Source organism: Artibeus jamaicensis, unplaced genomic scaffold, assembly GCF_021234435.1.
Source record: "Artibeus jamaicensis isolate MK-2021 breed Jamaican fruit bat unplaced genomic scaffold, CSHL_Jam_final scaffold_1964, whole genome shotgun sequence".
Lineage (NCBI taxonomy): Eukaryota > Metazoa > Chordata > Mammalia > Chiroptera > Phyllostomidae > Artibeus > Artibeus jamaicensis.
In genome coordinates, this window is record NW_026522030.1 from 528,183 (window position 1) to 554,929 (window position 26,747).

General features: G+C 51.1%; 1 protein-coding gene across 2 annotated transcripts in view; it reads left to right on the forward strand.

The window, feature by feature from the left end:
- Nucleotides 1–26,747, forward strand: part of TTLL11 (tubulin tyrosine ligase like 11) — a 190,583-nt gene that overhangs the window by 42,364 nt on the left and 121,472 nt on the right. For both annotated transcript variants that reach the window (XM_037142176.2, XM_053656254.1), the window contains exon 4: nucleotides 20,647–21,222. In XM_037142176.2, the coding sequence (XP_036998071.2) occupies nucleotides 20,647–21,222 (576 nt within the window). The remainder of the gene's footprint in view (nucleotides 1–20,646; nucleotides 21,223–26,747) is intronic.

Consider the following 26,747-nt stretch of genomic DNA (forward strand, 5'->3'; position numbering starts at 1 on the left):
AGGGTCTTGCTGGATTCCCTTATTAGTTCTGGAAGTTCTTTTTTGGTAGAGTTGTTAGGACTTTCTACATGTATGATTAATTCCCCTGTGAATCAATATGTCATTTCTTCCTTTGTAATCTATGCGCCTTTCATTTCTTTTCCTCGTTAAACTGCGCTGGGCCAGGACCCGTACACAGTGTGGGAGGGCAGTGACTAGAGTGGACGCCCTGGCCTCGTTCCCAGGCTCAGGAGAAAGCGGGCAGCCTTTCACTGTGGCACGTGATGTGAACCAGAGGTTGTGTGTAGGTGCCCTTCATTCTGTGGGTGAAGGTGCGTCTTCTATAGTTTGCAGAAAGTTTTTCACCATGAATGGGTGCTCAGTTCTGTCAGATGTCTTTCTGCATCTATTAAGATGTTATGAGTTTTTTCCTTTGTTTTGATAATATGATGAAGCAAGCACACTGATTAATTTTTTAAATGTTTAAGCTTGCATTCCTGACATAAACCCTGCTTGGTTCTAATGTATTAGTCTTTTATATGCTGCTAAACTCTACTTGCTGGTATTTTGTTAGGAATCGTGTCTTTGATCATGCGAGAGGTTGACATTTCATGGGTTGTTTGGTTTGGTATCAGGCAAACCTTATTAAAGGAGTTGGCCAATGCTGCTTCTACTTTTTGAAGATTTTATATAATATTGCTATTATTTATTTCTTAAATGTTTGATGGAATTTACTATTGAAGGTATCTGGGCATGGAGCTTCCTTTCTGAGAATACGCTAAATTTGATTTTTAAAAATATAGTTAATTTGTCTTTCAAGGAACTAGTCCATTTCATATAAATTGCCAAATCTGAAGTAATATTTTTTAAAACAGCATTTCCTTATTTTTTAACATCTGTAAGATATGTATCATTGCTGATATTGATAATTTGTGTTTACTTTTTTCATAATCAGTCTAGTAGAGGTTATTAATTTTTTGCTTTTTTTAAAGAACCAATTTATGATTTTTTTATTTTTCTCTTGTTTGTTCACTTCCTATATCATTGATTTCTAATTTTTATTATTTCTACTTCTTTTGGGTTTACTCTTCTTTCCCTTCTAAAATAAAAGGCTGTTCTAAAAAGGAACCTAAGTTCACTGATTTTAAACATGAAAGCAATACACTTCCCTCTAAGCACTCCTTGCTCTCTCTCATTGTAAGTGTGTAGAAATGCAATTGATTCTTATGTATTAATCTTATATCCTGCAACCTTGCTCACCTCTGCTAATAGTTCCAATAGCCTATTTTGTAGGTTCCATAGGATTTTCTATATAGACCATCATGTTCTCCGAGAATAGGATGGTTTTGTGTCTCACTTCCCAGCCAGCCCTTTATTTCTCTTCCTTGCTTTATTATACTGGCTAGAGCCATTGTGAAATGACCTCTGAGCAAAAGACAGGCTGAGGGTTGTGTCAGGACATTAAGACAGGAATCTCATGCAGATAGGGACATTTAGAAGGTGGAATCCAAGGCCAAGAGCATCCCCAGACCAGAGAGGAGGTACTTTCAGGAATCTGGTCGGGATGCTGTGGCCAAGATGGGAAGCCCCAGGGAGGGGGCAGGTTTAGTGGAAAAGGTGGAAACCTGAGCCAGTGCTCGTTGCTCTACTGTTAGGTTCCTGATTTTAGCTCTTCAGAGAGATTCTTTATCACCAGTAAAAGGGGCAAGGGGTTAGCAACCGCTCTGTCTCTTCCTGTTGTAGCATTCGAAGCTCTCAAGTGGCAAAGCCCATTTGACTGATGCTGAAGGTAGTTGAAACTGGATTGTTCCCTAATGTAAAGGATTTCTTTGTCTCTAAAATGACAGTAATTTAGAATCTGCTGATCCAGGGGCTGGGACAGGCAGAATGGGACCGTGAACACCCTGTCACCACCACTTAGTCCTCAGGGGATCCTGGGTAAGTCCCTTCTTCTCTCAGCCCCATTTCTCCATCTGTTAAATGGGGGGCTGCTTATAACCTCAGCGTGATTACGGGCATCCACTGAGTATTTGATGATGAAATGCTTCATTAGCTGCAACTTTGACTTTTTTTTAAAGTGGCTTTCTTATTTTTAATATCCCCTTTGTTTTAATGCAAAACAACACTTTCACATTAAGAATTCAAACATAGCAATGTGTAATGTAAAAAGTGAAAGAGCCCTGGCTGGTGTAGCTCAGTGGATTGAACGTGGGCTGTGAACCAGAGGGTTGCCAGTTCAATTCCCAGTCAGGGCACATGCCTGGGTTGCAGGCCGAATCCCCAGCGGGGGCCACATAAGAGGCAACTACACATGGATGTTTCTCTCCCTCTCTTTCTCCCTCCTTTCCCCTCTCTCTAAAAGTAAATAAATAAAAAATTTAAAAATATTGTTTAAAAATATGAAAGAAATGTCCCCATGCCTCAGAAATTACTGGACACTTCAGGGTTTATTCTTCCAGTTTTTTTGTGTATGTACACAAAGATGCACTGGAACACACACAGCTTTTTCTTTAAAAAAATGGGATTTTACTCAATAGTTTTTTACCCACTTTTCCCCACTACATATATTTTAGACATCATTCCACGTTAGCACGGTATAGTAGCAGTCCATCATATGAACCATGACTTTTAAAATCGCCTTACTGATGGGCATTTAAATAGGTAGTTCTCGTATTTCTTGGCTCCATGGAGAATGCTGCTGGGCGTACCCTGACTTAAGTATCTTCCTACGCTGTGCCAGCGTTCCCTTCCGAGAGACCCCTCCAGGTGGAATTCCTGTATTTACACTGCGAGGGGCAGGCCACACCCAGGGCTTCACGGAAACGCTGCACTTAAGTGGGTGGGAGAGCGGCCTCGCCGGGGCCAGGGCCGGGGCCAGGGCCGGGGGCACCGCGGTCTCAGCGCAGCCTGTGGGCCTTGCTGCCTGATTCCCGGTAACAGCAGCAGGAGGTCTGAGTAGCTGCAAAACACTCTAGAACCTGACATTCTGTGCGTATTTTATTTCTCCCGTTAATGAGGATTAAATTTACTTCGTTAAGAAAGGGGGAGGTGCACGCGCCCCCCTGCTATAAACCATTTGCAAAACCGGTACCCAGATCCGAACAGCAGGTGGCGCTAGGAGGAAGCCAGTGGGGTTCTCAGTGGAAATTTCTGTGACAACAGAGGAGGGTGCAGGCTTCCTTCCCAGTTTTAGCAGATGGCCAATAAAAAAAATTCCTTGGAGTTTATTTTGCATATGGTCTCCCATCTGGGTATTTGAGAAAAGTACAGTTTTGTTATCAAAACAGTATTTATTATGGTGAAGGAGTTTATATTTCATAGCAGAAGAACTTTTTAGTGAATAAAGCCAAAAAGCTGTTCAATAAGGTTTTGCAGCTTCTTGGAAGGAACCAGCAAACACGGGGTTCTTCCATTTTCCTCTCCAGTTACCCTTCTAACTTAGCTTTTATTGATTCAGCTCCTCAAGGCTGAATGCAATGCATTATGTGCAAAATCCCCAGAGAACAATGTTCTCCGCTGCCTGTAGGAACTAGGAAAATGTGGACTTATAAGTAGGTCAGAGTCGAAGCAGAAAGAAAACCTGCAAAACGACCCGTATGTTCCTCGTCCCAATCCCACGCTTATCCAACAGGCTTCTGGTGGGTTGACTGTCTGCATCATTTTCCTTCATCTAGACCATGTGCTGGTTTGGCTGACCTTGGGTTACCCCATGGTTGAAGTTCACCCAAAGGGTGCAGTTTAGGCTCCTGCACAGGCCTTGGCGAGCCCTTGCCGGCCTCTGCAGCCTCAGCACCCATCACGTGGCTGCAGCCTTTTCGTCTGGGACCCTTCCACATCAACTCTTTGGTCCTCAGCGCACCTCCGCCGCCGGTCTCCTTCAGCCTGCATGCTCCTCACCCGCATCCTGCGTGGCCCTCTCAACCTCCCAGGCTGCCTTCTGCCACCCGACCGGTTTTGCTGATTCTTCAGACCCCTGCTTATCCTTTACTTTCTCTGTAAAACGTATCCTGCCCCTCTCATATACATACTGGGGGGCACTTTGTTTTTCTCCCTTCACGGTACCCAAGTCTGTCACACTGTTTAGTGACTCATGTTTAGTTCTCTTTTTCTCCTGCTCTAAGATCTGCGAGGGCAGCGAGGGCAGCGAGGGCCCCTGACCAGCCATATTCATCATTGTATCCCCAGTGCTCATCCCAGTGCCTGGTGCACAGAGGGAGGTCCAGTGTATTTGCCAAATTGAATTGCAAATGAATATGCAGGTGCTGTGGTTGAAAATTTTGTCTCTTGTAAGTTTAACCATCAGAAGTTACTTGCTTCTTCAAGGCCACAGGTATTAGCCTGACCCAACCTGTCACTTTAAAAGGGCATGGGCCACACTGGGGCCTTGAGGAACTTAGCCAGAGTAATGCCATCTGATGAGGTGGGGGTTGAGCTGCTGGCCTTTCCCGAGATCCCAGACTCCACCCCACACAGAGCCCTTACATGCGCCGCAGCAGACTTGGGAGCTGTGGTGGAGACCAGATGCCTTCTGTGCCGCAGCACGGCTCCCCTGGAGGCCAGTGCCGTGGCCCAGGGTTCTGGTGCCTAACCAGTGGGAGACTGAAGACAGAGTGAGGGGACTCCAGCTGTCAGAAGGCAGCTGATTCAGAGCCGCTGGCAGAGACGCTGCAGGAGCCACGGTCTCACCTCCCCATCTGCTTCGAGTTCTATCGCCTTTGTTGCCAAAAATAGTACTTCACCTCCTGCTTAGATATATCATATTGTTCTTGTGTCCCACGCTTAATAGCTCAATTTGTTTACTGGAAAAATGGTATCATCCAAAAGTCAAGAAGCTGCTGCTCTCTAGAAAAGTGTACTTAGGTCTGTTCACTAGGAAGGCCTTTTAAATAGCCCGAGTGGCAACTGGCATCTGTGCAGGGCTTCGCAGTTCGCCTTGTGCTTCTTATGGGCGTGGCCTCTGCTCCCCTCCCTCCGTTGTCATTACCTCCAATGTACAGGTGAGAAGATGGGGTCCAGGGTCAAAGGTACTTGCTCGTGGTTCCAGGTTACCCATGACTGCACCGCAGCTAGTGCCCTCAGATCTTGGACTGGGTTTTGTTCAAACATTTCCTGAGACCTACGAAGTGCCAGGTGCTGAGGGTGCGAGACAAGTTCGAGGTATCCTTGCCCGGTGCAGCATTTAACATGAGTGGAACACTGGACCAGGGTCAGGAGACCTGCTGCAGCCCTGGCTCCGCCCCTTCCCCCAGCCCTCTTGAGATATAATTGAGATATAACGTGATATGTTTTTAAGGTTTACATCATGATGATTGGATACACATACATATATAGCAAAGGGATTGCCACAGGGAGGTCAGTGAGCATCCATCATTTTACATGATTCCAATTGTTTTTTTGTGCAGAGACCATTTAAGATCCCTTTTCTCAGCAACTTTCGAGTGTGTAAAGCAGCACCGTGAACTGTAGTTGCGCTGCACGTGAGACCCCCCAGAGGGTTCGCTGTGGTGGGAAGTCTGTACCCTTTGTCCGACGTCTCCCCTCATCCCTCAACCCCTGGCAACCACCATTCTGCTGTTTCTGTGAGTTTGGCTTCTTTTTTGATTCCACACATACATGGTGTCAGACTGCATTGGTCATTTTCTGGTACGTTTCACTTTGTACAGTGCCCTCGAGATCTATTCACGGGGTTGCAAGTGGCAGGATTTCCTTTTTGTGGCTGAGTAATATTCCGGTGGGTGCGAAACGTTTTCTTCTTCTGTTCCTCTATCGATGGACATGCAGATTGTTTCCACATGTTGGTTGTTGTGGAAAAACGCTGCAGTGAACGTGGGCTGCAGGTATTTCGTGGAGAGAGTGGTTTCATTTCCTTTGTGTAGAAAACCAAAGGTGGACTTGCTGGGTCAGATGGCAGCTCTATGCTCTTTACACAGTGACTGCGCCGATTTGCATCCACGCCCTTAGGCGGGACATGACATCTCACTGTGGTTTTGATCCATATTTCCCCGATGACCGGTGATAGTGAGCATCTTTTTACATGCACATTAGCCATTCGTATGTTTTCTCTGTTCAGATTCTCTGCTCCTTTAAAAATTACATTGTTATTGTTATCTGTTAGTGAGTTGGATGAGTTCCTTACACCATTTAATAGTAATCCCTTATCAGGTATATGGTTTGCAAATATCTTCTCTCATTTTGTGGGTTGCCTCTTCATTTTGTTGATTTTTTAATTTTTTTTTTTTTTTTTGCTGTGTGGAAGCTCTCCAGTTTGATGTGTTCCCGCCTGTTGATTTTTGCTTTGTTCCTCATGCTTTTGGTGCATGTTCTGCTGCCACTGCTTAGCAGGACGTGGTGCCCTGGCCAAGCTGTCCACCACCCCGACCCCCGCGCCCCAGGCTTCGGAGCTGCCTCTGCAGGATGAGGAGGTCGCACAGCACCACCAGGGCTCCTTCCTTTGGTGATGCCGTGAGTCTGGCTTTCCTGGACTCTGTAATACTCCCGGCTGGAGTCAAAATTCTGCACAAATTTCTGCCGCGGAGGTTTCAGTTGGAGCACAAAGGGCCCTATGTAGTCAATTATCTTCTTGCAAATCCTGGGTCAGTGCAGCCCTGGGCTCGGGGAAGCACTGGTAATGGAGGCGGTGCTACAGGTGCTTCTGGAAGCGCCCAGGAGAGGGGACGAGTGGGGCCTGGCCATCGCCCCACCTCCGTCTCACCCCTCCCGGGAGCTCCACAGAAGCTGTGTCTGCCCATTCTGTTCTGAGTAGCCCTGGCGGGTAGTGGCTGAGGCTCGCACATCCTACCCGAGACATCCTTCCCGTTGGTTCCCTCGAAAGCCCATCCAGAAAGATTCATTTCTGCCCAGGTTCTCACACCTTTGTTTCTCCTGCCGGGGACTCTCTTCCTGCACTTGTCCACCTGAAAAACTCTTCCTGAGCCTCCCTGTGCCAGAGTTGATGCCTCCAAATCTGGGAAGGCCTTTTCTAATACCCCCTCTCCCACTACCCACCCACTGTCCTGCCGCCCAGACCCACAGACAGTCCCTCTGGGCCCCCTTCTGTGCACTCCCTTAGTTACAGGACCCCCAGACACGGCATTTTGTGGCAGTGCTCTGGTCGACAGATAGTGAGGCGGGGGTTGGGGGGGTCATTGAAACCTAGGTTAAAATCCTTTCTTCACTGTTTTCTGTGTGTGCACTTAATTATTTCAAGCCTCACTTGCCTCACCTGTAGCACCACAGGGGTGCTATGAGAAGCATACTGCATCCCCTCAGTGAATGGACATGTATTTACCTTCTGTCCACCCTCACCTGGGGAGCTGGGAGATTCACATCCATCTTCCCAGTGCCCCACACAAGGGGGACACCCAGGCACATGTGTGCAATGGAGAAATACGGAAAGAGGGTTTGGGGTCTTTGATGGAAATTTAATCTGGAGCTAAGAATGCTCACACAAAGCATTCTGGGCGTTTCTGGCTTATTGGAAATGGACTTGTTTTAATTTTTAATAAAAATCTAATCTTGAGACAATCTCATTATTTGGTGATAGATCATTTAGGAGAGGAAAAGAGCTGAGACTTGTCTTCGACTGACTGGTCTCCCAGCTCAGCTTCAGCTTTTTCCCCATAGATTTCCGCCCACCCTCTGCCCCCCAAGGCAGCCTACTGCAGCAATACTTTTAAGAGTAGAAACTCTATTGTTTAATTTTCTGCACTTCAATTTGGCCCCAGTACACCTAGCGTTTTAAATCTCGCTGCTTTGCAGCACTGCCTTTGTGCGTGGACCTCTGAGATAAACGCGGTCCCCAGGGAGCCGCTGCTCCAGCGGCCCCGCCCCCTGCCCCCAGGGGCCAGCTTTCAGAAAGAAGACGGAAAGAGGTAAACATTTTTCTGGGGAACTTTCAAAGGTCAAGAAAGCCCTGCTTTCCAAAGTGAGGAAAAGGTCATCTCTCACCCTTCAATTTTTGTCCTTTCATTTCATTTTGCAAAAGTCCTTTGTGATGTCGCCTTCGTCACTTGAGTAGAGGCGCCTAATTTTCTGCGAGAAAATGGTGGGCCCAACCTCGAGCTCAGTGCCTATTTCAAAGGGAAATTATGAAAATTGCTCTGCCCGCACCTCCTCTCCTCCTCTCCAAAGAAATGAAGAAATCTCTCCCACTCCGAGTCTTGTTCGGCTTCTTTTCTGTGTAATTGCTCCGTGGAGGAGTCCTAATGCAAGGTGACAACGGGAAGGCGCAGTTTGGTCTCAGAAAGATGCTGTAACCCGATTCTCCGGCCTCCTTAAGGAAATGATTCTCTTGTCCTCGCCTGTCACCTAACCACGCGCCCCTCCCCCTCCCCCTGAAATTAACCCCGCGCTCTCTAGAAGACTTAGAGCGGAGGACAGATATCGTGACAGTGCTTTTCTGTTCTTTCAGAGCCGGTGGCTGTCTCCCATTTTCTCCTGACTTTGTATTTCAGACTTACTGAAAAGTTGTAAGAGTGACTTTACAATTTCTGCACGCCCTGCGCTCAGGTAAAGCGCTCTGAGCTTTTCTGCGCTCACCCCTTAATGTTTTCCCACGTTTACTCTCCTCTTTCTTTCTTTCTCCTTTTTGAGAGTAAGTTGCGTGCCCGATGCCTCTTCTGCCCTTAAACACTCTGTGTGTATTTTCTAAATAATAGTGTCTCTTATAGCCATAGTGTGACTGTCAAAATCATGAACTTAACATTGGTCGATACTGTTTTCTAACTTAATAGCGTTCAGAGCTTATTCAGTTCTTGACGGTGGTCCCAGTGATGCCTAATGGGAAAGCCCTGGCCGTGTCCTGCGCTGGTCGCTGTGTCTCTTCGGTCCCCTTTAATCCAGAAGAGCTTCTTTGTCTTCGTGTTTCACGCCATTGGTATTTCTGATGAGCACAGGCCATTTGGCAGACTGCCCCTCAGTGTAGGTTTCGGCAGGAAGAGCCTGGGAGCTGGGTTGTGTTTTTTGCAGGGGCATCATTTCTGGGGACACATGATGTTAATGTGTCTTATTACTGGTGATGGTAACTTTAATCATTTGGCGGTGTCTGCCAGATTTCCCCCGAAAAGTGACTGTTTCCCCCTTCGAGTCTTGAGGGAAGATACTTCAGGATGACATAACATCCTGTTACCCCTCAGACGTTCACCCTCCAGCTCTAACCTCGGTGAATGACTCTCGCCTGAATCCGTTACTATGATGGCTGCTAAATGATGAGCAATTCCACCGTTCCTTCTGCATTTGTGAGCTGAGTTTCTACTGCAAGGAAGAACTTGGCTTTTTCATTGTTTTTCTACAGCTGCACATTAGTGTGGACTTGTGGATTCCTGTTGTATTCAGTGGGTTATAATCCCTTACTATCATTACTTGTTTGAAGCCCAGATGACCCCAGACCTGGCCAGTGGAGCCTGGCATCCGCCCAGCGGTCCCCGCAGCTCTTTGAGCGCCCTGTGCTGCCGCAGCGAGGTGCCCTGGCTTTCCCGGTGCCCCCCGAACCTGCCTCGGTGTCAGCCAGCTTTACAGGAGGCCCTGGTGTCGTTCTGGTGGCTGTTAAGTGCGCTCACCGCTGTGGGGGTGTGTTCCAGTGCACTCCCCCTTTCACAAAAACATTTTGTGACGTTCTCTTTACCACCCTGGAATGAAATCGTGTCAAACTTCATAAATGGTTCTTTAAAAAAAATTAATGTTTTTTAAAGGAGAAAAATAAGGAACAATTCTTTTTTATTTATTTATTTTTAGACAGAGGGGCAGGGAGGGAGAAAGAGAGGGAGAGAAACATCAATGTGTGGTTGCCTCTCATGTGTCCCCTACTGGGGACCTGGCCTGCAACCCAGGCATGTGCCCTGACTGGGAATCGAACCAGTGACCCTTTGCTTCACAGGCCCATGCTCAATCCACCGAGCTACACCAGCCAGGGTCTAAATTTTAAAATATTCCCGAGTTGAGACCTTTCCCATCCTTCCTTCCCCGCCCCTGCTGGATGTGGTCGGCCCCAGGGCACTCATGTGTTCCCTGTGGACTCTGTGCCCACCCTTCAGAAACATCGAAATCGTATCTAGGTCTCCCGAGCTTTCTAGTTCTAGCCTCTGGCCTTGTCCTTGGCACTGAGATTACTAGGATGGACAAGCCTCATAGGTCCTGTCCCCATAGAGCTTTTGGTGCCGTGGGAAGGGAGAGACTCCACAAGAGAACCCACAGGCTGAGTCTCAGCATCCCGGCTTCCTTTTCCGAGGCGGCGTCATGGCAAGAGCTCGGGTTCCGGGCCGGCCACACCTGTGCCGACACTGCCCACTCCACACATGCGGCCTCGGCTGTTTCTGTCTCTCTCTGAGCCCTGTTTCCTCCTCTGTAACACTCAACAGTGACGCCGCCCCATCGGCTGTCAGCAGACGCTCACCAGGCAGAGCACTGGGTGAGAGCGCCGAGCCCACCCAGCGCCGCACCCGCTGCCCTCTTGCCCCTTCCCCGCCCCAGTGCGACGCCTCTAGACATTTAGAAAGGGCTTGGAGCTCCGGGCAGAAAGATTTTTCGGAGTAAAAGCACGCAGACTTATCTCTGCTGCTCTTGGATTTGCCCTTTGTTAGATAGCCAGGGATACTTTCAAAATTATCCAGGTGAACCCCCACCAAGGAGACTGTGCCTCTTTAAATTCAAGGTGAAGGCCAAAGAGTAAATGGTCCCTCAGCTTGATTGTTGTGTATTTAGTGTTATAATTCATATTGACTAATGTCACCATTGACTAATGCCATCGTATCTCCAAGTCTTATACGTTGCAATTACTTTCGGTCCCCATTACTCATCTACATGTAGGTGAGCTCCGACGGTGTCCTCCAGGTGCATTGTAATTTACAGGTGTTCTCGGTCAGGCAAGTCTGGGAACGCTGGGCCAGGGGCTTCATCACAAGCCACGTCATGCGGATGCAGAGAGGGATGCCGAGGTCACAGACACCCTTCTGGGCTGTGTACACATCTCTCCGTGGCTGTCAGTGTGTGGGCTCGGATCCTGAAATGCTGTCCTGTTGTGGCGATGGCACAGCTGTCCTGTCTTCGTGGGTCACAACAGGCCAGGTATCCCCCAGCCAGGGCGGACTCTCCGCCATCATCGTGTCAGGGGTCTCTCAGCCGAGACCCTGGGGGACCCGGATGTGCCCCTGGGGTGTGGGAAGACTCTCTCCTGCCATCCAAGGCCGCGCCGAAGACCTCTGGCATGCCGAGACGAGAGTGTCTGTGAACGACACGATCTAGTGGCCGTGGCTGCTCTGTGTTTGTTTCCTGCCTGCCCCCCTCGGGTCGTCAATAAACCTGCTTCGCGCTTGGTGGCATCGGGGTCGTGAAGAACTAATTAGGGAAAGAGCGGGGGCCTGTGCTCGGTTTGGAGCATCGGAGGGGATCCAGCTCCCCTCCTGTCCCAGGCCCACTGTGGTGGGGACAGTGCTAGTGAGATATCCCCAAGGGCAGTGGATTTGGGGGAACAGTCAGCAGAGTCTTCCCGCACGGAGAGGTGAGCTCCACTCCCCCGCTGATTTATCAAGGCAGCAGGGACGTTTTCTTACGGGTGACCGCCGAAGTTCAGTGATCGGCCAGGGGACGGGAAGGGAGTGCCGGGCTGACATTTCCGGTGAGCCCGTGGAGAGCTTCGCTGAAGGTCCTGTCCAGGGGCACCTGCTCCCGCTGAAGTAGAGGCACCTGCTTCCCTTATTTAAGGAACGGTGGCCTGCGGAGCTGGCCTTCCGTGGTGTGGCAAGAGCTCCTTCGTGAGGCCCGGCCCCGCGTGGCATCCAGCCAGCACGCTCATTGAGAACACACGAGCGTCATGGTGATCAAAGGCCTGCCGCAGTCATTCCCGACATGTCAACACCTGCGTGCTTCTCCTTGACATTTCCACCGGCGGCTGCCATCCGGCGCTTGCGGAGACCCTGTCCTCACTCTCCTGGTGCAAATGATTGGTCTCACGGCTGTCTGCTTCCGAGGCAGGCACTTGGCTGCCCGGCCTGGTTCTCAGAGTGGACTGGTTTCCTGGCTTGCGGTTTTCCATGTGGTATGAGGAAAACCTGTAGTTACAAAGTAGAAAAAAGAAAATGCCATTACTTACCTTGTAGGATTAGCTCTCCGGCACATAGTGACGCGCCAGGCCCCATACCTGGCACTCACCATTCCTGCCCAAGGCGGAAGGGCATCGGGAGGGAGGGCGCCTGGTGGGAGGGCTGCACACCAGGACACTCACGCATTCACTCACGGATGTTCACGTGTTTGTTTTTAAAGCGCAGTGTGTGAAGTATGGCAAGAATGCAAGAGACATACGAGGACCGTGGTGCTGGAAGGGGGAAGAGCTAGGGCTTTGAGTACAGTGGAGTTGTGTGCATTTGGAGGTGAGCTAAAGATTATTTTGCCAGTTCATTAGCAGGAAAGCCTCAGTATTAGAAAAACGATTTTAGCTGGAAGGGGAGCTTACTCAGCAATCGAGCGTTGTACTCGGATGGGACTGGCTGTGATGCCTTCTGGGACCTCAGTAGGAGACTGGGGGAGGAGAGGAAGGGCAGTGCGGCCTGTGAGGCTGGGGAGACCAACCAGGCCGTGGGCTGGACTCCACTGGGTGGCCCCAGGGGGTTCGGGAAATGTGAGGCTGCCATCCCAGGGGACCAGGAAACAGTGGGGCAGCGGGAGCCAGGCCCAGTAATCAAGGGGAGCACTGGGCAGGCCGCCAGACACCAGCCAAGTTGGTTTGGGAGGAGCCTCCGCAGGGAATCAGGAAACCGAGGCAGAATGATAAAGTAAAATGAAATAATAACAAAAAGAGCGATGTGTTACGTCCGAATGAAAGATAGTATTTCTCCCACAGCAGCCACAGGACCGGGCACTGTTCTTCCTCGATGGGGAGGATACTGAGCACAGGTTAGGTCGTCGGCCACGGCCCTGTGGCCAGGAGGTGGCTGAGCTGAGACTGGAACCCAGGCCTGCACTCTGCTGCCTGCCACAGACATGCAAATATGTGGGCCCAGTGGAGGTGAAGGGGAGCAGCAGCCCGGGGGCCCCCATGCTCAGGGACCCCCCACAGCCCTCGGGAAGTAGCTCCAGGCCCAGCCAGCCTGGTCAGAACCCACACGTGAGGGGAACTCGGGAGAGCGCGCGCGGTGGCTGACCGGCCTGGCTGGTGCTCCAGCTGTCCTTGGGTCCTCACTCCCGTCACGTGGCGTCCATCGGGTGTGGAGGGGCAACCTGGGAGGGCTCGTGTCAGGTTCCTTCCTGTTAAACACGATTTATTGTCCCAGGGATGTTTGTTCTAGAGCGGCTTTTTAATTGTTCACCAACGACGGGCAGATTATGGGGATATGAAGTTGCTGTTTACTGAAACTGGGGCCACTGAAGTGCCTCCGCAGTATCTGAATTCGGGGCAGAACATGTGCAGAGGCTCCGCTTTGCAGTTTGGGTGTCGTGATTGGAAGGGCTGGCTTCCCCGAGGGCCCCCCCTCAAGGCTGTGTCACCTGCCAGGGGAATCTGGGAGCATCTTCAGAGGAAGGGCACCGTGGGCCCAGGCCCGCCACTCCAGTTCCCCCTTCTGGCCCAGCGACTGCCTTCCTCTTCCTTTACTCTCTGGCCCTCAGTGGACATTTGGACAGGAAGGAAGGTGATAGCTTTGACAAGCAGTGTGATTCATTGTATCACCAAACAGATGTGATGCTGTTAATCAGAACGAGGAGAGGGTGCACATTCCCAAAGTTCTTCTGAAAGACTTCGATGCACCAGTCGACTGTGGTGGAAAGAACTTTGGGTTGGAAATCTGGAAATTTTATGCTTTAGTTCTGGCTCTGCCACTAGCTGTGTGGCCTTGGGCAAGTCTCTGGTTTCTTTGTAAGTGCATGTGTATGCATGTATGAGCGAGAGAGAGAGAGGGAGGGAGGGAGGGAGGGAGGGAGGGAGGGAGGGAGGGGAAGAGAGAGCATTCCTTCCTGGCCCCGTGGGCTGGGGGTGCAGAACTGGCAGCTGGCACTGGCCTGTGTGCAGCCTCTTCTCACCTCTCAGCTGCCGGCCCAGCTCAGGCAGGAGCAGCCCTGGTCGGCGTGGCTAAAGCTCTGCGTTCCCTCAGCGGTCTCCCTCCTTTCTCTGCCTGCTACACAGAAGTTCCTACACCTCAACTGCTTTGAGTTTTCCCGAAGGATGGAGCTGTCATGGAAAGATCATGGACTTTTGACTCTCTCATCTTGGTTTCCAACAATAACTGTCCTGCTCGTTGGCTCAGTCCCTGGACCCGGGGACTCTATCTCTCTGAGCCTCCCTGTCCTTGCAGGGCTGGTGTGCAGATGCGGCAGACCGAGGCCGGACGGCACACAGCACTGAAGACGTGTGTGCACACCTGCTTGTTTTCCCTTCCTCTTTGTTACCATGGAAACACTTCTGTTTCTCTAGAAGAAGATGGTTTTTCTGGCAGTCTGTCAACTATATGTATGTGAACTGACATTCTGGGTTCATAAATGCTGTGGTGATCAAGCTTTTTGTTGAGTACTCCCTCTGCTCCATGCTGGGAGTGGTGAGTAAGACAAGCCATGGTCTTCTCCCTAACTGAGCACATCATCAGATGGGAGAGCACTGCCACAATAAGTAATAGTAATAGCCCCTGCACTTCACATCCTTTACCTTTTATAACCCTCACAGCAAACCCAGAGCAGAGGCATTATTACTGCTCCCATGTTGCAGGTGAGCGCACTGAGGCCCAGAGAGGTAATGAAGTTGCTGAGGGTTACGTAGCTACTAAGTTGCAACAGTGCTGGGCTTCCTAGCTCTGGAGGCAGTCTAGCTTCAGTGTCCGTGCTCTTAGCTTCCATAATAGACTAAAATACATGGCTGTACTGCAGTAGAGCTCTCAACTTAAAGTCACGTCCATAGTTCTCTTATAGCGCTATAGAGGTGTGTGTAGAAGGATTAGATCCACCACTGTGGGAGCACAGAAGGCTGAGTGGCTGTCCGCCTGCGGGGCTGCAGGGCAGGAGAGAATTCTCAGAGGGAACCTCTGAGCTGACGTGTGGGAGTTCTGCAGGCAAAGAAGTGGGCAGAGGCCGGTGGAGGTGGAGGGGAAGCCCAAATGAAGGCGCAGAGGCATGAAAGAGGGCTGGCGGGGAAGAGACAGGAGAGGGGGCTGGGGAGAGAGAGCTGGCTGCCAGGAAGGAGGCCTTCTGAGCCGTGCCAAGGAGCGGCACAGGAGCGGTCCTTGGGAATGATTAACGTTAGTACCTTTAAACTGTTCATGTAAACCCAGGGCACGCGTCAGTGATGAAACAAGCGGGGCTTTTGTTTTGTTTTGCCACTTAGGGTTTTCTAACTGGGATTCTTGCAAGCCAACCAGTGCTGAGCATATTGACCGCACAGTGGCGGGTCTTGCAGCTTTCCCGGGGCGTGGCCGCTGGCACACAAATCCTGACTCTGCCTCCCGGCTAGTTACTTAATATCCTCTGGCCCACATTTTCTTACCTGTAAAATAGGGCTGTTGAGGGTTGAATGAGATAGTATGCCTGAGGTTCTTCAAACAGCACCTGACTGGTACTGAGCGCCTGATCGGGCGTGTGTGCTGATGTCGTGATTGTCGCTGTAGCCATCCCGCCCGTAGGTCTCCACAGTGAGATTTCCAGTGCGCTCCCCTCTTGCCCCACTCTGCTCTCCAGCCATCGGGACCGCTTGCAGTTCATCAAACCCACGCCACTCTCTTGCCTTCATAAAACCCACTGCTGCAGCATCTTACCTGCTCAGTTCTTCCTCTCGGCCTCACCTGTCTCCCTCGCATTCTGGCCCTGGGTCACCTACCTGCAGATGGCCTCCGTTTCAACTGACTCAGAAACTCTCTGGAATGTTGGGAGTGGGGCTTTGTCCTGGGTGTGAGGCTCGACCCACTGAGGCTGGAAGGGGAAGGGGCTGGTCCCCCCACCCTGTCCAGCATGTGCTTTGCGACATCTGTTTGTCCACCCAGAGGCTTGTTTTTGCTTAAGGTCTGCTGCCTGGGCCTGTGACACGAAGGGTCTTGGTTGCTAAGGTTGGATACAAATTCGCCTGAGTGATGGAGGCCAGCTCTAACTGGCTTTGACATTACGGGTATTGCAGACACGGTGTTTCCTCGGAAATTGTCCTCTTATCTGCCCCTCGCTGCTAATAATACTTTGTGGCTTGGCATTCCAGTTGCTGAATCCCTCTCAAAATATTTTAGCTCGCTTCTCCCAGGTGCCCAGCCGACTTCCTCAAGTGCATCATAAATCTCTCACCGGAGCTGCTGGTGTAGATCATCCCGATGCGCTGACCCCAGTGGCCCAGGACGGACTCCCCACCGGTGGCTGTCACTTGTGTGTTTGTGACACGGCCTTCAACTGTGGTGGAGTCAAGATAAATCAGCATTCAGAACCGGTTTAAGGGCGGAAGCCAGGGACTTTTGTGTGACCCCTTTATTTTGTAGGTGAGAGCAACACAGCCCAGGGGGCTAGGTGACTTTCCCAAGGTCACACAGTCAGAAATTCCCAGAGTAAATTGGGACTAGGCAGATTTGCCGTCTTTCACTTCACCAAAAGCTACTTTTTTTTTTTTTTTAGTTAAAACTTCAACTTTAAAAAAATGGTGGGAAAGTACACACAATATAAAACTTACCATCTTAACCATTTAAAAAAGATTTTATTTATTTTTAGAGAGAGGGGGAAGGGAGGGAGAAAGAGGGAAAGAAACATCAATGTGTGGTTGCCTCTCACAGGCCCCCAACTGAGGACCTGGCCCAGACATGTGCCTTGACTGGGAATTGAATTGGCAACCTTTTGGCTCACAGGCCGCCGCTCAATCCACTGAGCCGCCCCAGCCAGGGCCCACCTTAGCTGTTTTTAAGAGTCTGATTTGGTGGCACTAGGCACAGTCCCACTGTTGTTTAGCCACCTCCGCCATGGGTCATCTCCAGAGCCCTTTCAGCTCCCCACACTGAAACGCTGCCCGTCGGACTCGAACTCCCTCCTCGGTCTCTGGCGATCACCATCCTACTTGCCGTCTCTGTGAACCTGACTCCTCCAGGTGCCTCGTGGAAGTGGGACCGTGCAGCCAGCGTTTGTCCTTTTCGTCCGGCTTAGCTCACGTGGCAGGACGTCCTGCGGGTTCATCCACACTGTAGCGGGGGTCAGAATTCCCTTCCTGTTTATGGCTGAGTGATGCCCCTGCCCTTGGCTGCCGGGAGTGGTGCTGCCGTGAACAGGGATGCACAGGTGTCTGCTCGCCCATAGCGACTCCTGATGACAAACCTGCGGGTTCAGAGGCACTCAGTGCTGCCCGCCATTGCTGCTAATTTTTTTTCCTCATGGAAATTTCGGAAAATACAAAAAACACAATAAAGAATAGAAAAATCACTGATATTTATGGTATATATTTCCAGGATTTCATATTCAAGTTACCCCAAATTTGAAGAGTTTATACAAACTGAGGGAGAATTTAAACAGGTAGGGCACTCTGTGTAGCAGGGTGAGTACTTGCAATTATTTAAGACAGAGTGTATGAAAACCGAATGTGGCCTTGGCCAACAACCCTGGCACTTTAGAGATGAGTTCATCCAAAGCATGATCTAACCTTAACACTACCACAGCTTTGGAGCAGTGCCTAACACCATCTTATCTTAATAGAGTGTCCTGCTGCTAAGAAGAGTCGGGATGGTGAAGGTTGCCAGGGCCGGTCTGTCCCAGGTCTATTTCTTAAATATCCACTAGGCGGCAGTGGAAGACATAAATTTTTTAGTAGGCTTGCTGCCTGCCAAGTAATCAGCCCACCGCATCCTCTGTGTATCTCTCTCAGCCATCAGTGCATACAGTTACAAGATAATGGATTTCACGACCAATAGCGGGTTTGGGTGAAAATGGAGATGCCATCAGCTTCAGCCTAAGTGCAGGTCTTCCTCCTGTTCAGGCCAACATCGCTGCATGAAACTTCATTCAGTATGGTGGTCCCAGGTTGTATTTTTAAACTCACGTTAGTACAGGGGTGCTCAAACCCAGCGAGCGTTAGAATCACACCATCATGCTCTTTCCACACTACGCATGCCCAGGTCTCTTCCCAGGTCTGTGAAATCAGAATTTGGGGGGTTGGGGCAGAATTATAGACACTATATTTAGATTCTGGTCCATGACTTCTTGCTAAAAACCAATGTATTCGTTTTTAACTTTAATAACTGAGGGAAAAGGGTCACCCTTGAGCAAAACCTCAAAGGACAATTAACATGAAATTCTGGAAAATCTTTCTCTCTCTTTGTAAAATAGAAGCTGCTGAACGGTCTGGTGGCGGTGGGAGCCATGTCTGGCACAGTGCGCTGGCTGCCCCTCAGATGGCACCTGGGGCCCAGGCAGAAGACCTGGGGCTGGGGTGGTCCTGGCAAAGGCTGGGGGGGGGGGGGGGTTGGCGGCTACAGTTGCAAGAAGGCCGTGCTCAGGGCCCAGCTCTTTGGTGTGAGGACGGCTCAGAGACCAGTGCTGTCTGCTAAGTTAGGAGAATCTTTCCTGTAGCACTCAGGAAAAAGAGACCTTTAATTTTATTGTATCAGAGGTGAAAATGGCACAGAGAATGTGTGGTGAGGTCAGTTCTCATCCTGACCGACCCCCTAGCAGGTTGGGGGACCCAGGGCAACAAGTAACATGACCTCTCAGAGCCTCAGCGTCTGCATTTGAATGAGAGAGGGCTGGGCGCTGTGAGGATCATTCCAGTTCTAGGAATCCGGGGATTCCGATAGTGTTCATAATGCCGATTTGTGTGGTGCTACTCTGGCAAAGAAATAGTCAGTAATGCAATGAATGGCAGAGACTAGTGACCATGTAGTTTCATTTATTTAAGGCCTATACACTGGATTCAAAGGAGAAAATATCATTCTGATAATATATTAAACTGTTAGTATCTTCAGCATTGCAGAAGCTTTCCAGAGGGACAAATTGCCCATCAGTGCGAACGTGACATTTCTCACTTCCTGATCTATAACTGCCATTTCTGCAGCACATTTATATTTACTGTAAAGGGCCAAATGTACGAATGCTCTGGGTGAATATTAAACAACTACGCGTGAACGCCAAGGTCACGGTTACAAGTCAGGCTCCGTGGAAGGCCCGGAGAGGCTCCCATTGATCTCTGGTGAGGTTCCATTCTCGAATCCTGCTGACAAGGGGAAACAACTGATGTGGGCCATTATTAAGGCTTTAAGTGTTTCTCCATTGTTAAAGATCTTTTACAAGCCTGGAGTAACTGATAGTGCCCAAGGAATTGGCAAAAGCTTCACTTAGAAATATAGGCTGGTCAGAGAGATAAGTAAAACCCAAGTGCAGATGTCCTTCTGGGTCGGGCTGCACGGCAAAGGTGGAGCGAGAGTCAGCCCAGCTCGGCGGCAGGCTGCCTCCACCGAGTTCCTGGGTTCGAATGGAAGGACGGCCTGTTCTGGGCTCTTTCACGCTGCACAGAGAGTGATTCTCAAACCCGCTTTAAAACTTCCTCCAGCTCCCTCCCCCTGCGAAAACCTTCCCCCCAGCATTCAGGCCGTTCCCCATAGCTGCATGAAGGATATGACAGGGGCCCCGGGGAACTGGGTGAGTATGAATTATGCAGGCCCACAGCTCCAGACTGACTGTCTGGACCGGTCAAGCGTCCTGGATAATTGTGTGAGTGTCCTGCTGACCTGGAGCTGGGAGGAGAGCAAATATTATGGATGACAGAATCTGGTTTGAAGAAGATCTCAATCGAAGGCTTGGCCAGGTCCCCTGGATGGACCTAATGAGAGAGACAAATGATCAAACTCGCATTTCCCGTGCATGAGGTCTGTGTCGTGCTCCGCCCTCCGCACGGTTCAGTTTGTTTCTTCTTTACAATGGCCCCCGAGGGCTGGTTTCACCTTCCCCTTTGTAGGGTGAGCCTGAGCCAGGGCAGTGCTGAGTGAGCATCCCGCAGGAAGGTGCTCGCACGTTCGAGTCTGGGGTTCTCAGCTCCAACCCCAGTGCCGCCCCTCTGTTAGCTAGCAAGTTACTGCACCTTTGAAGGACAGCCCCTGCTGGGCGTGGTGGCTGCCCAGGTCAGGTCCCAGGGGCCTAGTCCTTTGCATGTATTGCCTCATTCATCCTCAGAACAGAACAGTCTTCCTCCTATTTTACAGATGAGGAAGGCACAGATAACTTAACTTGCCCAAGATCACACAGCGCGTAGCAGGGCCAGGATTCAAGGCCAGGCAGCCTGATACCACAGCCACACTCTTAACTGATGCACCGTCTCCTATTTTCTGTATCATAAAAGGAGAGCCACCGTATTTTCTTACGTGACATAATGTATGCGAAGTGCCTGCTATAGGACCTGGCACATAGTGGGCACTCATAAACAGTACTAGATCATCATCATCATCAGTTATGTGACTTGGTCATGGTCACAGCTAATAGCTGGCAAAGACCTGGGATTGGAGTCCAGTCCCGGGACCATAGACCTGCTGTGCTCTTGACCTCCCCGCTGCAGGACAAGATCGGGGGCAGCCCGAGGCCACTGTTTCAGTACCTAGTGCAGTGTCATCTCCCTGGTGGGTGCCCAGTGACTGTCACACAGGCAGGGCTCATCTTGTCACCCACTCATCAAGCCTTTGCCGACGTCCTGCTGTATCTTGGAGGTCCAGAGAGGAAAAAGACATCCCGCTAACCCTGCTCTTCTCCCCCCAGGTTCGGATGGTGAAAGACGGAAACCCCTCCTGGAAGCCCACTTTCATTGTGAAACCTGATGGTGGTTGCCAGGGTGACGGAATCTACCTCATCAAAGACCCCAGTGACATCCGCCTGGCCGGGACCCTGCAGCGCAGGCCGGCGGTGGTCCAGGAGTACATCTGCAAGCCTCTCCTCATCGACAAGCTCAAGTTCGACATTCGCCTGTATGTCTTACTGAAGTCCTTAGACCCCTTGGAGATCTACATAGCCAAAGACGGACTCTCGAGATTTTGCACGGAGCCGTATCAGGAGCCCACGCCCAAGAACCTGCACCACATCTTCATGCACTTAACCAACTACTCACTGAACATCCACAGCGGGAACTTCGTCCACTCGGACAGCACGAGCACGGGAAGCAAGAGGACCTTCTCCAGCATTCTGTGCCGGCTGTCTTCCAGAGGCGTGGACATCAAGAAGGTCTGGTCTGACATCATCTCCCTGGTGATCAAGACCGTCATCGCCCTGACTCCGGAGCTCAAAGTCTTCTACCAGTCGGACATCCCCGCAGGGAGGCCCGGGCCCACGTGCTTCCAGGTGAGCCGCCGGTCCCCAGCAGGAGCTCCCCACCTTGGCCTTGTGTGGGGGGAGGGGTGGGGAGGGGAGCTGCTGGTGTTAAACCAGGGTACAACTTGCTGCTTTCTGTTTGCCAGCTGTGTGATTTGGGGTAAGTTACTTCTCGTTTCTCATCTGTAAAATGAGACCAATAGGACCTCCCTTAAAGGATTCTTGGGAGAATTAAAGGAGACCACACATGTAATGCACAGTGCCATTCACTCATTCATTCATTCATTCATTCTGGCAGTTTTTACCATCAGCTGAGTAGGGGACCGGGCACTGTCTGCAGTCCCCGCGATACAGTGATCAGGTCTCTGCCAGCTGATGCCCACAGTCTACCATTGTGGGAGGCAAGCGATTTAAAAAGTAATGAGTATAAAGTGTCACAGTGCTAGAATGGCCCATCTAATTGTGGGACCATCTAACATTTTCTGGGTGGGAGTGAGGGTGGTCTGGGAAGGCTTCCTAGAAGAAGTGGCAGTTACCCTGGAACCTGAAGTAAGACTTAGATGTGGCAGGCAAGACGTCAGGGCTGGGGGAGACCAGGTGTTCCGGGGTGAGAGGGAAGCGGAAGCGTTTCTGGGTCTGAAAAGGTGCAGCGTGGCTGGAGGGTGGAGTCAGAGATGTGGAGGCAGATGAGGTGGGAGAGGTAGTGGGGGCGGAGTTGTGGAGAGCCGAGGGCAGTGGGGGCCACTGGGGGACGCTCACAGGGCACTGGTGCACTTGGATTTGCATGTTACCAACAGCGAACTGGCTGCAGGGTGGGCAGTGGTCTGGGGCAAAGTTGAGGTAGGGAGGCGACTAGTGAGCTGGTTGCTTTCTTACAAACGAGAAGATGCTGGCTTGGATTACCAAGGGCTTGGTGGAGGTGGAGACAGTAGATTTGAGAGGGATCAGGAGGTAGAATGGCTAGACGTGGTGATCGGATGGGCCCGGGGGGCAGCGGGGAGATGGTGGCAGTCGGGGAGGGTGGTGGGCGGCTTAGGCACTTGGATGGATGTATAGATGCTACTGGAAGGGGACCAGGCTGCGTGGTTGGGGGGCAAGGTGAGGAGTTGGACTTGAACATGCCTTTGAAGTGCCTGTGTGACATCCAGGTGGAAAGTTTGAGTAGACAATTGGACCTTTGAGCCTGGAGTTCAGGAGCGAAAAGTCTGGGCTGGAGAGAAAGGTGGAGACCTCATCAGTGCACAGATGGTGACTGAGCCATGAGAGACTGCAGAGTCAGATGAGGTCTGAGAAGACCCCCCAGGGGGTGCCACCAGTTAAGTCAGGGACAAAGGAGGGAGAACCCAACGAAGGAGACCAAGAAGATGTGGCTGGAGACACAGAAGGGGTACCAGGAGAGGGCACACCCTGAGCACCAGTGGGGGAGGGGTTGCGTGTGGAGAAGCAGCAGGCAGGGGTCAGCCTCAGCCAGTGCTGCCCGGCATGACCGAGACCGCGGGAACCGTGCCTTGTACTTACTGCTGACCTCGGCGAGGTCAGTGAGCGGCAGGATGGGGTCAGAGTGCTGGGGACCCAGTGTGGGAGGGACAGAAAGGGAATGACAGTAGAGCATCCTTTCAGGTCGTTCAGCTGCGGGGTTGGGGCGGGGAATGGGCAGGGCAGGCACCCAGCAGGCACCCACTTTCCTGCCACAGATACGCCAGAATGGGAAGGAGATGACAAGACGGGTACCCCTGGGACCCTCTCCATCTCATCTTTAAAATGATCTTGTAGCCGTTGTATCTAAAAAAGAATACATGAACACGTAGGTGAGCTGTGAGGCGGAACCGTGAAATAACCATCCCAAGCCCACCTCCCACCCTGAGGTCCCACTGCCATGCTGCTCCCCACCCTATTCTCTGCCCACCATGAAGCATGTTGCCCTCAATTTTATGTTTATCAATTCTTTGCTTTAAAAATACTTACAGTGTCCATGAATGTATTCCCTAAACAAGGTACTGCTTTGTTTCACTTGTTTTTGAGCTTTATAAAGACTCTGTTAGGAAGTATGCGGACTTCTACAGCTTTCTGTCCCCACATGTGCGTGTGGGTGGTTGGTACTGTTTCATTTGCATGCTGTTTATCCCATTGTGAACACGCACAGTTCATTTATCCATTTTCATGTCAGTGAACATGTGGGTTGTTCCTGGTCCTCTGAGACCGTGATAGGAAAGTAGCAGTTGGCGCAGGAGGGAGGGGAGAGGCAGCGGGCAGCCCCCACTCCAGGGCGGTCACCCCGGGGCGGGGCACCAGGCAGGTGGGCAGGAGCCCTTTGGGGGAGGATTCAGGCAGTGATCGGTTTCTGGGAGGGGTGATTGCCTTCCAGAGATGTGTCCTTGGGCACTCGGACCCCAGGCTTTGGTTCCCAGGCAGGATGTCCCGCTCAGCCATTAGGCACGTGGCTTAAGGTGTTAGAAGGTGTGAGTGGGCAGGACCGGGAGGCAGAACCAGAAAAAAACAGGTCCTGGCTCAAGCCACTGTAGGTTAGGGCAAAGGAGACATTTGCAATGTGGAGGCATCCAGGGGTCATCCTGGGGACTGTGCGGTTCCATCTGTTTGACAGAGACAGTTATTCCAGGCGTATCATGTGGGCCTGGCGTGCATGGCCAAGCCGCAGAGCCCTGGCAGAGTGAGCGTGCAGGGTGGGGGCCGGGTGGGTGCCTTGCAATGGACCGGTGGCCTGGGACAGCCGTCGGGGTGGAGCTGGGAGGGCTGGAGGGCAGACAGGCAGGGAGCCACTGGTTTGGACAGATCACGTCTAGCAGATGGAGCCGCAGCCCTGGGACCATTTTCCATTGCTTGACCGCGTTAAATGCTTCCAGGCCTGGGGTCAGGGGAGGAGCACAGCACTGGAAGTGAACTCCAGGGGGCACTCTTCCTCTTCCTCTTCCAGGCTGTGTGACCTCGGGCCTCAGTTGCTCTGAATCACCGGCACTCACTTCCCTACCTGCCTCCTTAGGATCATTGTGAAGTAATACAGGAAAAAGACTTTGACAAGCTAGAAAGTGTTAGGTGTTTGAAATGTGTTTTACCACACATTTCAGACCCACAGTGATTGAGAAAATACTACTCTTTTCTCCTCTTTTGCTTTCTTCATTCATATCACTTGTTAAAAACACCTGTTAGTTTGGGTCTTAAACCCCTGAACTAACTTGGAACTCAAAGATTTTAGGTTCTGCCGTTGACTTGCTGTGCGATGTTGTATAAGTCACTTGCCTTCTCTGTGCCTCAGTTTCCTCAACTACCTCGCAGGGCTTTTGTCCAGTTTTCATGGGATACAGATTGTGCAGGACTTTGCAAACTGCAACAATGTTCTGTGCAAATGCAGTATGATAAGTTCCTTCTTACTGCGAAGCCGCTTCTGCTTGTAGCTCGGGCCAGGCCCGGATCACACATTCCGGAACATAACCCTGTCCAACAACGGTGCATTTAACTTGAACATGTGACTGTGACCCTCTCCAACCAGAGCCACAATAACTACTTGGGGAAGGGCGATGGTCCGTAGCAGCTGCTGGCACAGCTCGGGCTGTGGGCAGGTTTCCTGTAATCCCCGGCCTGGGAATGTGGCTGCCCTGCCGTCCCGGCCTTTCCCCCGCCATCGCCCAGGCAGCCCCAGCAACACGTCCTCACGTCCGTCTTCTGGAGGGCAGCAGTGTGACCTTGGCTTTAACAGTAAGGTCCATCTGGGTGCAGGTGATTCATGTGGCAGAAAGGCACATGCAGAGGAAAGGCTTCCAGCCCAACTTTCAAGAACATTGTATCTCAATTCTATTGCTTGGTCTCTGTCTTCCTCTAGCTCCATGTCTGATTCTCTCCTTGGCCGTGACCTCTCCCCCAGATGTCGGGAGGAGACACCTTCTGTAGATCCTAAGGTGCTTCTCTTTCTTCATTGTTCTTGGAGCTTCCCCCGCCCCCTTCAGCCCCAGACACCCCACAGGAAGGAGTCAGCCTAGTAGTCATTCGTGCCAGGGCCTGGGTTTCCCAGCTCTTCCTTCCAGCACCACCAGCGGGCAAGCTTGGCACGTGAGCCTCTCTTTACCTCAGTTTCCTTATCTGCAAATAGTGGCAATATCTGTGTCTACCTCCCGGAACGGTTGTAAGATGGAATGAGAGAAAGCCCTGTGGAACATTTGGCACAGTACAAAGCACAAAGTACTCACTTAATCAATGGCAGTTTTTATTATTATATCATTTGTTATTTGTAACAACAGTTCTCACACTTGCCTGCCTTGGAGTTAAAGGAAACTGTGAAACTGTCACATTCTATAATCACAACGGAACACCAGCGTTGTTAGGGACAAGTCTGAGGACCGAGCCCGCAGCCTCGCGTGGATTGCCTCCCAGCCTGGCTCCAGCCTCACTTCCCTGTACCCTCCCCGGACCCCGCGGGCCCACCAAGCTGAGCCAGTTCCTGTCTCTTGGACATAATTTGTGCCTTCTTAGGTCTGGCTGCTTGTCCTCTTCTGTCTTGGCCTGCCATGCTCTCTTATTTTCTTACATTAAAAACAAATCCAATGTCTTCCAACACAGTGCTGCTCAAATGCCTTCTCTGCTGAACCCTCCTCAACTCCATCTGATATTTGGGCTTTTTTCTTCCTTTGGATTCCAACACAGTCGCTGGGCACCCACTGAGGCGAGCCCTGAGCCTAGTGGTGGGATGTGCGGTCCTGGATAGGACGCAGTCCCTGCCCCTAAGAGGCACAGAGTTGAGTGGGGAAGACCGACGTGGGAATTACCATTCCTGTAACAAGTGCTGCCAGAGGGCACGTGTGGGTGAACACACGCTGGGAGAACACAGACCGGGGAGTCACTGACTTCGCCTCACCTGGTCAGGGAAGGCTTCTCAGAGGAGGAGGTGCTTCAGTGGGAGCCTACAGCCCGAAGAACTCGCCAGGCAGAAAAAGGTGAGGGCACCCTCCTCCCCCGGTTTCCCTCCTACCTCACTGGCTGCTGCTTCCCAGCCCTTTCTTCTGGATCCGTCCCTGTCGGAGAGTCCCCGCCCTCAGTCCTTGGGAAGTTTCCCTCTTATCGAGAATCACTCCCCAAATGATCTCCTCCAGATCGTGACTCTTAAATATTGGTTATGTCCCACTGACTCCTAAACTCATATCTCCAGCCTTGACCTTTCCTTAAGCTCCAGACTGGCAGAACCAACTGCCCACTTAATCCTCCTACCGGGATTTCTAGCCGGCATCTCCCACTTGGCATGTCCAGAATTAAACCCTCGATTTTACTCCTGAACCTCCTCTTCCATTGTCTCTCCTGTTTCAGTAAATGAATAGCATTCAGTTAGTCACTCAGACCAAAAATCTGAGTCATCCGTAGTTATTATTTTTTCCTCCTTTCTATATCCAATCCACAAGCAGCTCTTGCAGACTTTAAAATGTATTCTGAATGTAACCACTGCAAACCAACTCCACTACCATCCCCTTGCACTTGTACCAGAGCAGTAGCCTCCTAACTGAGGTCCCTATTTCCACTCCTGCTGGCTCTCGCCTGTTTTTCTCACTGTAGCC